The sequence below is a fragment of the Onychomys torridus genome, chromosome 3, assembly GCF_903995425.1.
Source record: "Onychomys torridus chromosome 3, mOncTor1.1, whole genome shotgun sequence".
Classification (NCBI taxonomy): Eukaryota; Metazoa; Chordata; class Mammalia; order Rodentia; family Cricetidae; genus Onychomys; species Onychomys torridus.
Genome location: NC_050445.1, coordinates 33,680,457 through 33,696,725, shown reverse-complemented (window position 1 = coordinate 33,696,725; position 16,269 = coordinate 33,680,457). Strand labels below are relative to the sequence as shown.

Sequence of the window (16,269 nt, the reverse complement as noted above, 5' to 3'; positions counted from 1 at the left end):
TCTCTCTGTCTGTCTCTCTCTCTCTGTCTCTCTCTCTGTCTCTCTCTCTGTCTCTCTCTCTGTCTCTCTCTCTCTCTCTCTCTCTCTCTCTCTCTCTGTCTCTCTCTCTCTCTCTCTCTCAGTGTTGCTTGTCTGTACATGTGTTTAAGCTGAACACTTGGGACTGAATAACCTCCCAGGAATTCAGGAAACGGATTTGCCCTCCATCAGCAAGCAGTCTATGGATTAGATTTTCCTGACTTTGTTTCCATTCTTCTAAAGCACTTGGAGTGTTCAGTAAAGAGATAACAGGTGTCAGGTAGATCTGAATGTAAATTGGGCACTAACTCTCCACACCTCTGACCAATGTCAACTTTACAAATAGAAAAATGAGACTAATACTTTTGAGGCTCATAACAATTTTATAAATTAGCAAATAAAACCTTGCAATACTGAGGCTGCTCACACATTGATTGATCAATTCATGCAGGCCATTCCACCTTGGATTCAGTTTTGAAAGGGCTTCTACAATGGGTGTGCTGCCCCACCCAGGCATATATCTCATTTGTAGTATTTAATTCTCTACCCTCGTCTAGTACATATCAGAATTTATTTTTTATAGCTGCAATTGATTTTCTCCATAACAGTTCAGAAAAAAATGGTATCAATATTTAGAACTACAGTGTCCCTGAGTGGATGACTGAATTGTGAAAAGGTATTTTTCAATTTATTTGGGGATACACTGACTGTGGTGTGTGTGTGTGTGTGTGTGTGTGTGTGTGTGTGTGTGTGTTCCTTTGTGATGGAAACCAGGTCTTTCAGATACTAAACAGGCACTCTAGCACTGAGCTACCTCTGCCTCCCCATCTAACATTTTGGTGATATAATTTTGTAGTGATTGAATTTAGAAAAATATTTAGAACTGCAAATGCCACATTTTTTATGTGTCAAACCCCATTTACTAATTCCAAGCTTTAATATCAGCATCTCCCCTCAAAGGTACAGTACTGGTCTGTATGTGATTCTCGCATTTTTTTTATAAATCAAGGACCCAACTTGATATCTGGAAACCAGGCTTAATCTTGAAGGTCACTGGTATTTGCCAACAGTCTCGGCTAATGGGAGTATTTTTAGATAAGCAGTGATTATTAATTTGCAAGAGTCTGTATAGAGTGCCACTAGCTTGAATCTCAAGTAATTTTACTCTTTGATCCTTGGATCAATATGTGTCATAAAAACCCCAGCCATGGCAGGACTTGTTCTGAAGAGTAATTATGCTCACAATATGCTAATTGTCCTTTTGATGACTTTCTTGATAACATTGTTGTTGACAGATTGCTATCATCGATAATGAGAATTTATTACTTCTACCCCTCCATTCTACCCCGTGCCTTCCCATTCATGCACAGTTCAAACACACAGAGACGCATCCTTTTCTGTTAGGTGCTATGAAAGGTTAAGAGAGGTGATTAATTTACATCTGCTTGGCAGGTTTAAATATTTAAAAGCACATGTCTAATGCTTAGTCTTTATAGACTATCATTCAGGGACATAATATCACCTTAATCCTTGCCACAACGCTGAAAGAAAGAAAAAGAGTTTGAGAAGAAATGGAAATAAAGTTCATTGAATTTAACAGCAAACTCAGAAATATGCGGCTAATAATTTAAAAATGACACGGGTACCCAAACTTTATTAAAAAACATAGAGCCATGTATGCTTCTCTCTGCTATGTATACAAAGGAACTAGGTGAAGAAAAGTTTTTTTCTCATGCTTTCAAAATACATCCAGAACCTTGTCAGAAACTAGGTTGTAGAATACCACATTATGCATTTATCATATGCTTTGAAGTTCATTCACATTGTGAACATCTTCATTTGTGATGTAATCTTATTGTTTTAATGACATCAGAAATTTGGGGAACAGAAGTAGTGAGGGAGAGGTTGGTGGAAGCCAGCTGCAATCTGTCACAGAAGAGAAACAACCCTACATAGTGTGCATATCCTGTTGGAAGAAAGGATGTCTCTTGTACTTGCTTCTAAGTGACGTGTCTTCCATTTTTACACCATCATTATCAAAATCTAGTAGGGTATCTCTGAAAATTCCTGAGTTTCAATAGTGACTGTAGTTCACATCATATAGAGTTTCTAGTGTTCAATGTGGATAAGGATCCCAGGTCCTCTAAGTAATCTGTCTTAAGTAGAAAACGCTAGCAACCTCTGCATCTACAACATCATTATGTTGATACTCAGTAATTTCTCATTAAGTGCAATTCTTCAAAAAAAGAAGGGAGGCAGAGGGAGGTTATCAAAATAAAGTATGAAGTAAGAAGCTGACATTAATTGTAAATTGTTTACTCACTTTCCTAGTGATAAAGAAATTCCTTATACTCTTATTATCTCTACTTTCTTCCTTTAACAAGGGAGATGATACAATCAATTGCAAAGACTTTCTGTAGCCCTTAGTACTTACTGAGAAGACACACATCTGAGAGACCAAAGGCTGCATTTTATTTTATCATCTTTATTTAAAAGCAAGTCATTACACTTGTACAAAAGAAGAAAGGAAAGAAATGTAGCATGCCTCTCACTAATTTGATGTGTGCTACTGTATCACTTTCTATAGCCTCCTGGGCCATAGCTTCCTCATCAGCAAAATAGAAGGTTGTCACAGAATAGTTAAACTGTAGATTTAAGAGTGGTTTGAAGCAAAGACATTTGGACAGTGGTATACTAATATCAATAGTAAGTGATGATTCTTTTACAAGTTATGGAATTTTTGAAATTCTGGGACTAAATGAAGATGATTACAATTGTAAAACAGAATTGAGAAAAACAAATTCATTTTGCTTGGGTACACTGGCTAGTATATTGTCCTTTTTATCACTACCAATATCAATATTAATAAGGAAATGATACAAGCTGCCAGAAGGAAAGGTGTTATTAACTATAGAAGTTACACATACAGTTTTATGTTCTGTCCCAATATTTTGTCTCTCAGTGGTTTATTGATTTGTATTTCAAAGCCAGAAGTTTCTGATTATTTTGGAAAGTTTTAGCTATGAATTTGGTTAAGTCAGCTCAACTCATAAGGATTTATTGATATAAACAAACAGGCAGATAGACAGATAGATACTCATATCTGTATATGGAGTCACTCATGGCATTATTGGATCATAAACATTGCCAACTATTAAAAAAATTCTCAGTCTTCCATCTAAAGCCTTTACCTCTTGGGTGGGTCAGACAGGATACAGTAAATATTCAGGATACAGAAGAATGACTGGGAAGTTTTTCAAAAGGAAGGAACCTGGTGTGTTTTGAAGTAATATCTGTATTTTAGTTGTTAACTTTATTCTATTTCCCTGCAGGTTTAAATGTTTATTTGGACATTTGGCTACTGAACACAAAATGAATAACTCAACAAACTCATCTAACAATGGCTTGGCTATTACCAGTCCTTACAAGACATTTGAGGTGGTATTTATTGTCCTTGTGGCTGGATCCCTCAGTCTGGTGACCATCATTGGGAACATCCTGGTCATGGTTTCCATTAAAGTCAACCGTCACCTTCAGACAGTCAACAATTACTTCTTGTTCAGCCTTGCCTGTGCTGACCTCATCATAGGTGTTTTCTCCATGAACTTGTATACCCTCTACACTGTGATTGGTTATTGGCCTTTGGGACCTGTAGTATGTGACCTTTGGCTAGCCTTGGACTATGTGGTCAGCAATGCTTCTGTTATGAATTTGCTCATCATCAGCTTTGATAGATACTTCTGTGTCACAAAACCTCTGACATACCCAGTTAAGCGGACCACAAAAATGGCAGGCATGATGATTGCAGCTGCCTGGGTCCTTTCCTTCATCCTCTGGGCTCCAGCCATTCTCTTCTGGCAGTTCATCGTAGGGGTGAGAACTGTGAAGGATGGGGAGTGCTACATTCAGTTCTTTTCCAATGCCGCTGTCACCTTTGGCACTGCCATTGCAGCCTTCTATCTGCCTGTCATCATCATGACTGTGCTGTATTGGCATATATCCCGGGCAAGTAAGAGTAGAGTAAAGAAGGAAAAGAAGGAACCTGTGGCCAACCAAGATCCAGTATCTCCAAGTCTGGTGCAAGGAAGAATCGTAAAGCCGAACAACAACAACACACCAGGTGGTGACAGTGGCCTAGAGCACAACAAAATCCAGAATGGCAAGGCTCCCCGGGATGGTGTGACTGAAAATTGTGTTCAGGGGGAGGAGAAGGAGAGCTCGAATGACTCCACCTCAGTCAGTGCTGCCGCCTCCAATATGAGAGATGATGAAATCACCCAGGATGAAAACACAGTTTCCACTTCCCTGGGCCATTCCAAAGATGACAACTCTAAGCAAACATGCATCAAAATTGTCACCAAGACCCAAAAAGGTGACTCATGCACCCCAACGAGTACCACTGTAGAACTAGTTGGGTCTTCAGGTCAAAATGGGGATGAAAAGCAGAACATTGTAGCACGCAAGATTGTGAAGATGACCAAGCAGCCTGCCAAAAAGAAGCCTCCTCCATCCCGGGAAAAGAAGGTGACCAGGACAATCTTGGCTATTCTGTTGGCTTTCATCATCACCTGGGCACCATACAATGTCATGGTGCTCATCAATACCTTCTGTGCACCCTGCATTCCCAATACGGTGTGGACAATCGGCTACTGGCTCTGTTACATCAATAGCACCATCAATCCTGCCTGCTATGCACTTTGTAATGCCACCTTCAAAAAGACTTTTAAACACCTCCTCATGTGTCACTACAAGAACATAGGCGCTACAAGGTAAAAGACCTTTACAAAAGAAGAAAGGTGGCCGAGTGGGGCTTGGGAAAAAGAACAGAGGCAAGAAACCTGTCTGTTTATAGTGATCTGCCATTGCACTTTATAGTCTTACTACAAATGTGCAGTTAAGGCACTCTAAAGAGACACTCTCACCGTGTCCATACTTCAGTTTGAAAAATAAGTAAGTGAACTTGTACCTTATAAACACTGTCAGTTTAGGAGACAATGAAAGAGACACGAAGAAATGGTGGATCTAAGAAACAATCTGTGCTGTCTGCTACTCTCTTGAAGAAGGGCTTCTGAATCTGCAATTTCATGTCTCTGCACAAGAGTAACCTTGTTTGTTGTTTCTTTCTGTTGTCCCCATGTGTCTAGATGAGGAAGAAATATCACACTACATGCTAACACAGAGACCTAAATATTAAAGAAGCAGACACGCAATGAGTGATAGGAAGAAAGAAAATCAAATAGGATGCAGAGATGATCGGCAGAGCATTGAGCATATTCTAGACTGTGTTGTGCTCTTGGAAGGATTTCAATATAATCACTGCTTATTTCTTCTCTTCTCCTTTCCCAACATGAAAAAGCAAGAAAGCAAAACAATAAAAACCCAACTAGGTCATACTATTTTTTCTACTATTTTTGTAGTTTCTGGTTTTATATTGTGTATGGATAATAGCTGCAGGACTTCTCCTAAATCTGGCCAGAGTCAACCATAAAAATGGGCACTCTGCCTCTTCCTACTGTGTCCTTGCATTGTTTGAGAGTGTACGAACCTGTAAGGGTTTCCTTCATTTGAGCTCCTTTGTGTGGAATATTTTCACCCATCTGATTTTCTTCTAAACTAACCGATTTTAACAGATTAGTCTGCCTAAGACATAAATATGCTTGGGAAACCAAAGTCATATAAAATTACATTTTAATCACTTTAGAAAATGGTCAGTCTCATTGGGGAAAGCTCGCCGAGGCCAGATGAAGTTTAAGATGAGAAGACAGAAGGTTGGAAGGGCAGTCTATTTGAACCCAAACCTGCCTGCCCCATGTGCCTGACCATGTTAAAGTGTACAATATGAACTCCTGACTTTGTCAGCAGGAATATGATGCTGCTTTGCTCATTTGGAATCTTAAACAAGATTAGTTTATTGTGTCAACCCCAAGAGGAAAAGACCTTATATTCCATGTCTGTTAGCAGATGATATTCAAATCATACTCAAATGAGGTTTATATAAGACACAGGGTTGGGGAAAAGGTCCATGCAAAAATATTTACTGATATTACATGTTCTTCAAATGGTCTTCAAATCTCAGCAAGATTATATTGCTTCAAAATTCTCTAATCAGGAGAGTTATATTAATCTTTGTGGCATAAATATAGTGGATAACCTATCAGAGGCAAAATATGCCCACAGAATCTGATGGGAGAGTTTATGTGGTTCTTGCCATGGCATTTTTTTCACTCTATAATCTGACCACAAATAGCTGTCACAGAAATGACAACATAAGGATAACATTAAACAGATAATGTCTGTGTAGGAAATCCACCCTTGATATGCTAAATAAATACAGAATTATATCAATTCATATTTAATTAGTTATCTTTGTCTTCATATGTTTTCTCCCATTATATGTTATAGTCTTCCAATCAGATTTTCTACGTGTGAGCCTAATGGATAGAAATTAAAGTTATAAATTCTTTTTCAAAGTTCAGGCTTTCACTGATGGGCTTTGATTCCTTCTCTGCTCACCCCATGAGTGTTACTTGGCAAATTGATCAATAATAAGTCCTGACTTATTATTGTTATTCTGTCTGACTGCACATCAGCAGCATCTCAGCAAGTGGGAGACAAGGGATATTACAACAGCAACAAAAATATTGTAAGTTAATAAGAAGCAAATTGCTAACAATGTATGTATTTATCTTTTATGAACATAATTTCTTCTTTGAGTAATTTCAGTTGTTTTTACCTCAGAAATTTCCTATGTGTAAAATGTAGCATTGGTTCAGATTAATTTAGTCTATAATTAGTTGATGTAGTTCCTTTAGTTCAGAATTACTAAAATGTAAATTTTGAATTTTAAGACCCCATTTACTTTTATGTTGTTTCTTCAAATGGTTGAGTGGAGAGGACTTCATTCCAATGGGCTTCTTGGTTTCCTGTAAGAAAAATGACCCACTGGCTGATTTTCATTTTTAAGTGTTATATACTGTTGTGATGCAAACATGACTTCCATTGGAACCACCACTTTGGTGGCCAGAATTCAGTGTTTGTCTCTGTTTGCTTTAAGCCCAGCCCACCATGAGCCAATCTTTGTCTTGCTCTGTGTCTCTATTGTATTCTTCCCTTGACTCATTCTATGCCTGATAATTTGCCATAGCTTCCATAACTAGTAAAAAGAGAAGCTGTCAAATTCAAGAACAAAGACAGACCAAGGTACTGTGGAAACCATCTCTATCAGAAGATAAGAGAAGGACCTTGACATAATTGGAGTGAGACTGTCTTCAAACATCTGTCTCCATTGTTCCTGGCTTTGTTTGTTTTTATGACTCTCAAGCAGAGGCAATTTTTACCCTATGGACACTTAGTGATATGTAGAGCCATTTCGATTGTCACAACTGGGAATAGGCATTTGTACAAAATGAGAAGAAGGGGCTTTGAATGCTGCTGCACAAGTTACAATGCACAAGATAGGGTTCATCACACCCCCCTCAAAAGAAAATCATTTGGCTTAGAATGGCAATGGTACCTGGACTGAGAAAGACTGGTTTCAATTAAGGGGTTTCTGGAACTTGCTTTCTTAATCCTCCACTTAAAAAAAAAAAAGAATTACTGCAAATTGCTTTCTTGTTAGAATAAAGCAAAGCTCACTCATCAGCTATCAGAAACACTCTCCCACTAACTGTGGGATTTGAAATTCACAGGTAAAAGCACAGACCACACATACATATAAAAATCAGCAGCTCTTACACACCTCCAGCACTATGGCATCTTAATGTCTAGTTATGGCATCACAGATACTAGTTGAGAGGCTGCAGTATTGTCCATGAACATAGCTGCTTCTAGTCTGATCAGTTCTACTGCAAACATCTTTTTTTCACACTAATGAAGAGCCTTTTAAAGAAACAATATGACTCATCTCCTTGCTTTCACTGGAAATGTCAGTAGCTGTCACGCCTTTATTTCTTTTCTCCTTGTAGCAATAATGTAAATATCCCAGAGTGGTATTTTAAAAAGAGAAGATTAAGAATATGAAAAGAGCCAGCTTATTTCTTGAGAAAATAACTGATGACCAATTCATCGTTCCTTTAATGACAGATCCCAAGTGTTGGGACAAGGTCACCAATATAGTAATCTACAAAGAATAAGATAAACCATCTGGCTTGATATATGGAGTCTAGAATCCCACATCCTCCACTGTTGACAATTCACTGCTTTTTGGTCCTGGAGAGATGGCATGAGGGGAGATTGGATTTAAAAAGGATACCAACAGTTGTTCAGCAATGCAGTCAACTTTTTTTTCCTATTTAGTTCATTGACAGTTGCTCCCTCCTCAATTTGATAAGATCTCTGTCAACATCATAACACTGGTGTCACAATTAGATTAGGAGGGCATCCACTGCTGGATAAACTTGTGCAGCATGTATTCTTAGCATGTATATACAATGCCATTCCTCTCCAATAGGCTTCTCTTAAAAGGGTGCATGCTGTAGCATGAACTCTATGTATATTTAATATATCTTCCCATAATATGCTGTATGCTTCATATATATATATATATACCTATAAATAAAATAAAATGTATAATAGAAATACATATTTCTGTATGCAAATAAATATATTATACACAAAATTATAACAGTCACTCTGGTATATATGTTGTTTCATAGAATAAGAGTAGATTTAATGTGCTCCATTTTCAAAGAAAATCATATTTTGCATCAAAGGAAGAGCTTTAAGAGCAGCCAAACTCCTATCCACATTAATATTCAACTGATTTATCATTGAGTGTCTGACACTGATTTTAGAGATCTCTTGAAGGAATACATTAATAAATCTTTCTGGTATCAGCCCATGTGACAGCCACAATTTCTTTCCCTGTGCCTGACAAGCTTGCAATGAGAACCTTCCCAGCTGCTGTGGGCCCCACAGCTGTGTTGATCTCCTGTCTGATTGCCTGATGAGGCTGCAACCAACCCATTCTCAAAGAGTTGCACTCTCTTCCAAATTAACTGATTTTAGTGAAATGGAAAATAATCACACTGGGAGAGAAGGATGACCTTCAGAATGTTTTCTTTTCCCCTGACAAACAAGGTAAAGATGGTTCAGACAGTGTGCTTCAAAAACCACTTTTTCATCATGGGCTCAACCACACAGCCTGTCCTCCATGGCCTGCCAGAACATCTTAATGAACTACAAAATGGCAGCTTTCCCAATGAAAATACATGGTTTGTCTCATAGTGCCTGAACTCTCTCCATCGCAATCCCTTTCCTTTCTTCAATGTCCATTGAACTATCTATGCTCCTCAGAACATGCCCATCCCCATAGCTTAAGTGTATTATTATAAGGTGATACTAGTTGGAAAATCTCAAGAAATACTTAGATTTTAATTTTTATATATATATATATATATATATATATATATATATATATATATATATATACATATACATATGTGTGTGTATACATACATACATACATACATACATACATACACACACACACACACAAACATTGGGCCTACCATTATAGAATAAACACCAAGGCGTCATTGGTAGAGACTATTTCAATTCATTTTAGTTTCATTCATATCTCAGGACTTATTCTGATATCTTTTCACCAGCTCCATTTTACCCACATGACACAGTTATATCACAGAAACGGGTGTTCCCAAAGTGACACCAAAGTCAATTATGGAAAAACGAAAGGGAAAAAAAGTAGTGAGTTCCCATTGGCTTCCTCTTGTTCCAGTGGAATATGCTCACTTCATATTCAAGAAATTGAGTGCTTTTTGTGTAAATTAGGTGTTGGATGCTGAACCTGGCTGAAGGCTGCAAACACTGATGGAGGGAAAGCATCTTGTCATCGTTCAGAAAGAATTGTTCCCATCCTAACAGAAATCCAGTTATCTCAGACAAAAGAAACAATGTGGCAAGTGGTGGTAATTAATAGTCAGTTAGTTCCTTGGTTGTGATTATTTGCTGTTGTTTGTTTTTTGTTGTTGTTGTGTTTTAGTTTTTGTTTTTATTTAGAAATGATGTCTCCAGTAGTCCAGGCTGGCTTTGGACCTGTGATTTCCTGCTTCAGATTCCTGAAGCATCACACCCAGCTCAGCTCTTTATTTATAAGCAACACTATAGAATATCTGATGGTTGACTGCCTGAATAAGAAACTACAAAGAAAGACAAAGTTATGCATATGCCTTATATCCTGAAATTCACCTATTTTCTCAAAGTACATCTTTGAAATGGGAGTATAATTGAGGTTTTCTTGGAGGAGTTAAAATTGAATACTTTTTAACATACTGTAAAGTAGTGACATTGGTTGCCTCTGCTCAAAACAACTAGGGGTTGCAGAAATGGCTAACAAATCTGGATAGTGGTTTCCTCATTACATAAGGAACATAACATAGCATGCACCTTCTAGTTTCTTCTACCCTGTGCTTCCTGTTCTTTTCACTGGCCTTGCTTTTAAAGCAGGTGCTTTCTCTTGGGCCAGTGCAATTAGCAGAATGATGTGTTGCACCAGGCACCAATGCAGCTCTGACATCATCTGGAAGCCTCATTGAACCCAGATAGTTTACTCCTTGCCAGGGCTTTCAGAGGCCTGAGGTCAAGTCTAGGAATTTGTATATCTAACACATTCTTGGGTCATTCTCATATACATTACACTTGAAAGTAACTGACTGTAGTCTATCTGGAATTGTCATAACTCGGCACAATAAACAGCAAGGTTTCTTGACATTTTAGACATGATCTCTGTAAAGAGGAGTTGTTCTCAGATATAAGTTGGATGATTGCTGACAAAGGGCTTCCCATATTTCTTCTCTTGGGAGCCGTTTTTGTGCTTTTCACTCTAAGACAGAGATTAAAAAGCACCATGATAAATGCTTGAAGAACAACTGGGGTTTTGAAATTTAAACACAAATAAGGAAGACCTTGCATCCTGTGGTAGCACTGCTAAAAACATACTTAAACATATTTTGTATGAATGCCTAGATGATTTATTTTTGAATGTATTATATATGGGAAACAGTCTTCAGGTGAATTTTGAGAATGAATCATTCCATTAGAATGTTGTTTAGAATTGCTGTCAAGCAAAGAAAAAAATGCATCTAAAATTAATTCATCAACTTCTCTTTATATACACTAACATTATATATATATATATATAATCAGTCTTAGATTTCTTTTGCAGTGATAAAATTCCATTATCAAAAGTAACTTAAGGAGGAAATGGTTTATTTTGTTTGCAGTTTATACTCCATCATTGAGGGAAGACAGGAACTCAAGGTAGGAACCAGGAGGTAGGAACTAAAGCAGAGGCCATGTAGGAATGCTGCTTATTGTCCTCTTCAGCTTGCTTTATCATACCACACAGAATCATCTGCCCAGTGGTGGCACTGACCACAGCAGGCTAAGCCCTCCATATTAATCATTAAGAAAATGGTCTACATACTTACCTTCAGGCCAATCAGATGGAAGCATTTTCTCAATTGAGGTTTCTCTTCCCAGATATTTCTAGCTAGTGTCAAGTTTAAAAAAACAAAACAAAACAACAACAACAACAACAAAAAACTGACCTCTTGTGAACTCGACCTGCCCATATGTTACTATTAAACTGTAAAATTTATTTTTTGTTTATCCCCCAAATACCATGCTAATATTAATATCACAATATAAAACATACTAATCCTGAAAAGTCTAGCTTGAAATAAAACTCAAATACTTCAGCAGTTCAATTTCTTTAAAATATCCAGTCACTCTAAACCTCCAAAGTTTCTCTAAAGCCCAGAGTCTTTCAACTGTGTGTTCTTATGCAGAGATCCAAGGCCAGGCCCCAGGCGAAGCTCCAGGAGGAATTGTTGAGACCAAGATTGGAAAAAGCACAGGGACAAATAGCCAAATTAATGGAAACACATGAATTATGAACCAACAGCAAGGAGCCCCCAACTGGATCAGGCCCTCTGGATAAGTGAGACAGTTGATTAGCTTGAACTGTTTGGGAGGAACCCAGGCTGTGGGACCACCAGGACCTGTCCTTAGTGCATGAGCTGGCTGTTTGGAACCTGGGGCTTACTCAGGGACACTCAGCTGGGGAGGAGGTGACTGGGCCTACCTGGACTGAATCTACCAGGTTGAGCTGAATCCCTAGGGGAGTCCTTGCCCTGGAGGAGATGGGAATGGGCTGGGGGGAAGGCAGGAGGACAGGACAGGGGAATCTGTGGCTGATATGTAAAATTAAATTAAATTATAAAATTTTTAAAAGTTGAAAAAAAAAAACGGAAAAACATCTTAAATATATGTGCTTCCTTACTCCAACAAAGAAGAGCCAGGGCACAATTACCATCAGATCAAAGCAAAATGGAAATTCAGCAGCACTCTCAGCATTCTTAAAATTTTCACACACCCACAAACAGTCCATCAAATTTTTTTCCACAGGGAAAATTTAAAACTCCCTCCATAATCCTCCACAAACCAACACCACCATGCTTTTCACAGCAATATTCCACTCCTTGTGCCAATTTCCGTTTTAACTAGTTTTCCATTGCTGTGAAAAAAACAAAAACAAAACAAACAAACAAAAAACCAGCATGACTAAAAGCAACCTAGGGAGGAGGTTATAGCTTACAGAGCTCAGCAAAAGAATCCAAGACAGGAACTCAAGGCAGGAAACTGGAGGCAGGAACTGAAGCAGGGAAGCCATGCTTGATCCTTCTGACTTTGTCAGTCTGCTTTCTTACACCATCCAGAACCACTTGCCCAGAAGTGGCACTGCCCATAGCTGGCTGGGCCCTCCCACGTCAGTCACTAGTCAAGAGTATGTCCTATGGACTTGCCTACAGATGTCTAATGGAGCCATTTTCTCAACTGAGGTTCCTCTTCCCAGATAACTCCAGCTAGTGTCAAATTTATAAAAACAAAACAAAACAAAACAAAACAAAAACAAAAACAAAAACAAAAAAAACAAAAAAACTAAACAAGCTAACCACATAAGTGCAGGCACATAAAACACATACACGTACATACCATAATGTAAAGATTTCACATGTATATATTCACACGAACAGACAATTTCCCTTGTGTTTCTTAGCAGTTCCCAGAGGCAAAACCTTTCTATAACTTCCAAAGGTATTTTTAGTTTTACTGTAAGAAGCATTGGACACTATGGCACCTAAGTAGCAACAAAGAAAAATACATACTCTTTCCTCTTTGCAATATTATCAACTACTGAATAATTTTCTCATAGCTGTTAGGGTCACAGGAGTTTCAATCATGTATCTTCTACAACAGCTTTCCAGGCCTCTGAAGTCTACACTTCACTGTATCCCATGGATTGCCTTGGGACATGGTGGAAAAAAATCTAGATCCAAGATCACTTCCCAAATGCATAAGGATTCAGCATCTGTAGATACATCCTCAAAATGTACCATCATCATCATGTACTATTGTGTACCATCAACACCAGGAAACTGCACAATATGAAACACTTGAGTGCCAGCTCAAATATCTTGAAGGGAGAAGAGGAAAAACGGATGGTAATTTAACATGCCCCTTCCAGAAACTTTCCCATTCTTTCTGACTCTGTAGCTGTAGATTTATAGAATTTAGTAATGATTTTTCAGTAAATATACAAGCCAAACATAAGACATACATCTGCCATCTTGCTTAGCAAGTAAAATTACAGACAATTTTTCTTGTCACATACCGTTTTTGGATAATTAAGAAAGGAGTCATTTAAACATCAGATATTTGGTGACTGAATAAATTCATTTTCTTTTTTTCTTAACTGTATTTGGTGATTGGTCTAGATATTAACCACATTCTACATAACCTTATATGTAAGCAACAGAGACAACATCACAGGGAATAACATAAAGACTGAAATGGCAATAAAAATTTGGAATTAAACAATGAAGCAATAAGAGGCTTAGAATGAAAAGTAGCTTATCCCTAGATTCTTCCAAAGGAATGACAATAAAGTTTTAACAGAACATCTTCTCTTTCCCAGTTGGTTGTATTTTTTCTTATGTGCACATTCTTTCTTGATTTTTGGTATTTTTTGCTAAAGCCTTTAAACTAAAGTGTTTTGAAGATAATTGTAAATTTTTTGAAAATCAATCTCAGAAGTTGATTTTCCTCAGTCTTGTTACTATCTGTCTGTTTATTTATTTTAGGTATCCTCACTTTGTAGCCCTGGCTATCCTGGAACTGGCTATGTTGAGTAGACTGTCCTTGAGTTTACAAAGATCTGCCTCCCTCATCCTAGGATTAAATGTGTATACCAGGATACCTGGCCATTCATGCTTATTTTTAATTTGTATTATGTTTTGTCTTGCTATTTTCAAATGTAAACATTATTTTTAGAAATTATTAAAAATACATAAATTGCATACCATGCTTTAATGTGAAAATAATATAGCAAAGACACAAAGAGTAAAATACAACTTTTAAAAGTAATTCTGTTACATGATGGTTTTCATGTGTCATTATTTCTGAAACAAACAGACAGACATATAATCATTTTCCTCTTTGTCTCATGAGCTCCCTCTCAGCTTGTTCCCAGTATAGAGGACAATTCCCATAGCCTTTAGATGAAGCCATACCACATATTCTGAGAATGTGAATGAACCCAATTATGAGATAATAATTTGTCACAATTAATTTATTGGTCCAAAATCAGAAGGCAAAACTTACCAAGCCCTTTGCTGAACATAGAGTATGTGAGAAAATATCAGACACCACAGAGAACCAAGGAATAATCAAATTACTAAATTTCAGACAGATTGAAAAAGATTCTAATCTTTATAATTAGCTTACAGATGCCTGTTAGGAAGCCAAGTTTAATAGACAAACATTGCTTTTGGGGCATGTAGAGGTTAAATATTCTATGTCACTGACAATTGTAGATTATTACTTTATACTAGCTACAAAGATTCCTAAATGCCTCTCATGACAAAGGAAGGCAGTGTGTTATGTATTCACTAGGGGGAAACATTCACTTAGTACAAATGCCACCATATAAATCCTGTGATGAGATAATGCTTTAAATGGATGTGAAGTCCAACTCACCCAGTGAGATTATTTAATAACTGTACAAACTAGAAAATAAAGACATACACTATTATAGAACTGTTTTAAGTTCCTTCAATTATATGAGTGTGGTTTCCATTAAGATATTTAAATATAATCCAAATTTATATATGCTTGATGTTGAATATATACGGTATTTCTATGAATTCTGTTTAACTATACACAAATTTATATAATTACTTACCTACAAAAATTTTCTTTACACAAGGAAAAGAACATATTATAAGAGCCCAGTACTAGGAATTGAATGGAAATTTATTCACTAAAATAAGGACCAAACTGTGTACCAGTGGAAAATACTCAGCATACCAAAAGAGTGTTGGCTGAAGTGTTGATGATGCCTGTGTGTAACAACATTCCAACCTCCAAGTTCAGTGTGGGGTTCACAGTGTTGCCAAATACCAGAGTGGTCTGGAAAATAACAGTGGTCTGTCATGTCCATAGATGTCATCCAGCCAAACTGCCCTTCTAATTGAAACATTACAGAGTCAGAGACTACAAGTACCAGAGTAAAATATCATACATCCTTAACCAACCACATTCCCCCAGATGAATCACCATGTTAGCATCCACTTGAGAATTCCATGGAGGTTGGACTCTAAAAGCCCTTGGCATTCTTTTAGAAAGAATGCTGTCAGTTGCTGGTAGATAACTATTTCAATGAAAGCAATTGGGAACTTCGGCATGACCCTTGTAGATGTTCATTTCTCTTTCACTGTCTATCAGACAAAGACTGACCCAGGCTGTTCTTTCTATTCTGGGACCTATATTTCTAAAGTTCCTAACTTGTTAGGTGATGATGTTCAGGCTCAGTCAACTCTCTAGAGAAGTGCTAGATGGGAGATATAGTGAGTACAATTTCTATGGCTTTGTGCATTTCCCAATGAATTAACATTGGGACATTGATCTGGAATCCATCTTGTTAATCCTGACTTGAAGGGAGCCCCAAACTCCAGAAAGACTAATACAAAATGCGCTGAAGCATATCTCAGCTCACTAGATTCTTGAAGCACCAGGGAGTCTCCAATCACATTGACTCATACACTCAAGTTTATGACAAGCTTGGATGCTCTAAAGCTTGTAGTACATCAAACTCTTATCACAGCTGATTCCCACCTCCAACGTGAGAAATTTTCTGTAGCGTCCCGGGTACCTAAAGTCTGAGCTTCCAAC

At 37.6% G+C, this 16,269-nt stretch overlaps 1 protein-coding gene across 1 annotated transcript in view; it reads left to right on the top strand.

Annotated features, from left to right (window-relative positions):
- The window catches only part of Chrm2 (cholinergic receptor muscarinic 2), a 125,794-nt gene extending 118,186 nt beyond the window's left edge, over positions 1 to 7,608 (top strand). The window contains exon 3 of the mRNA XM_036181662.1: positions 3,351 to 7,608. Within this exon, the coding sequence (XP_036037555.1) occupies positions 3,391 to 4,791 (1,401 nt within the window). The 5' untranslated portion in view covers positions 3,351 to 3,390 and the 3' untranslated portion in view covers positions 4,792 to 7,608. The remainder of the gene's footprint in view (positions 1 to 3,350) is intronic.
- Positions 7,609 to 16,269: the final 8,661 nt, after the last annotated feature.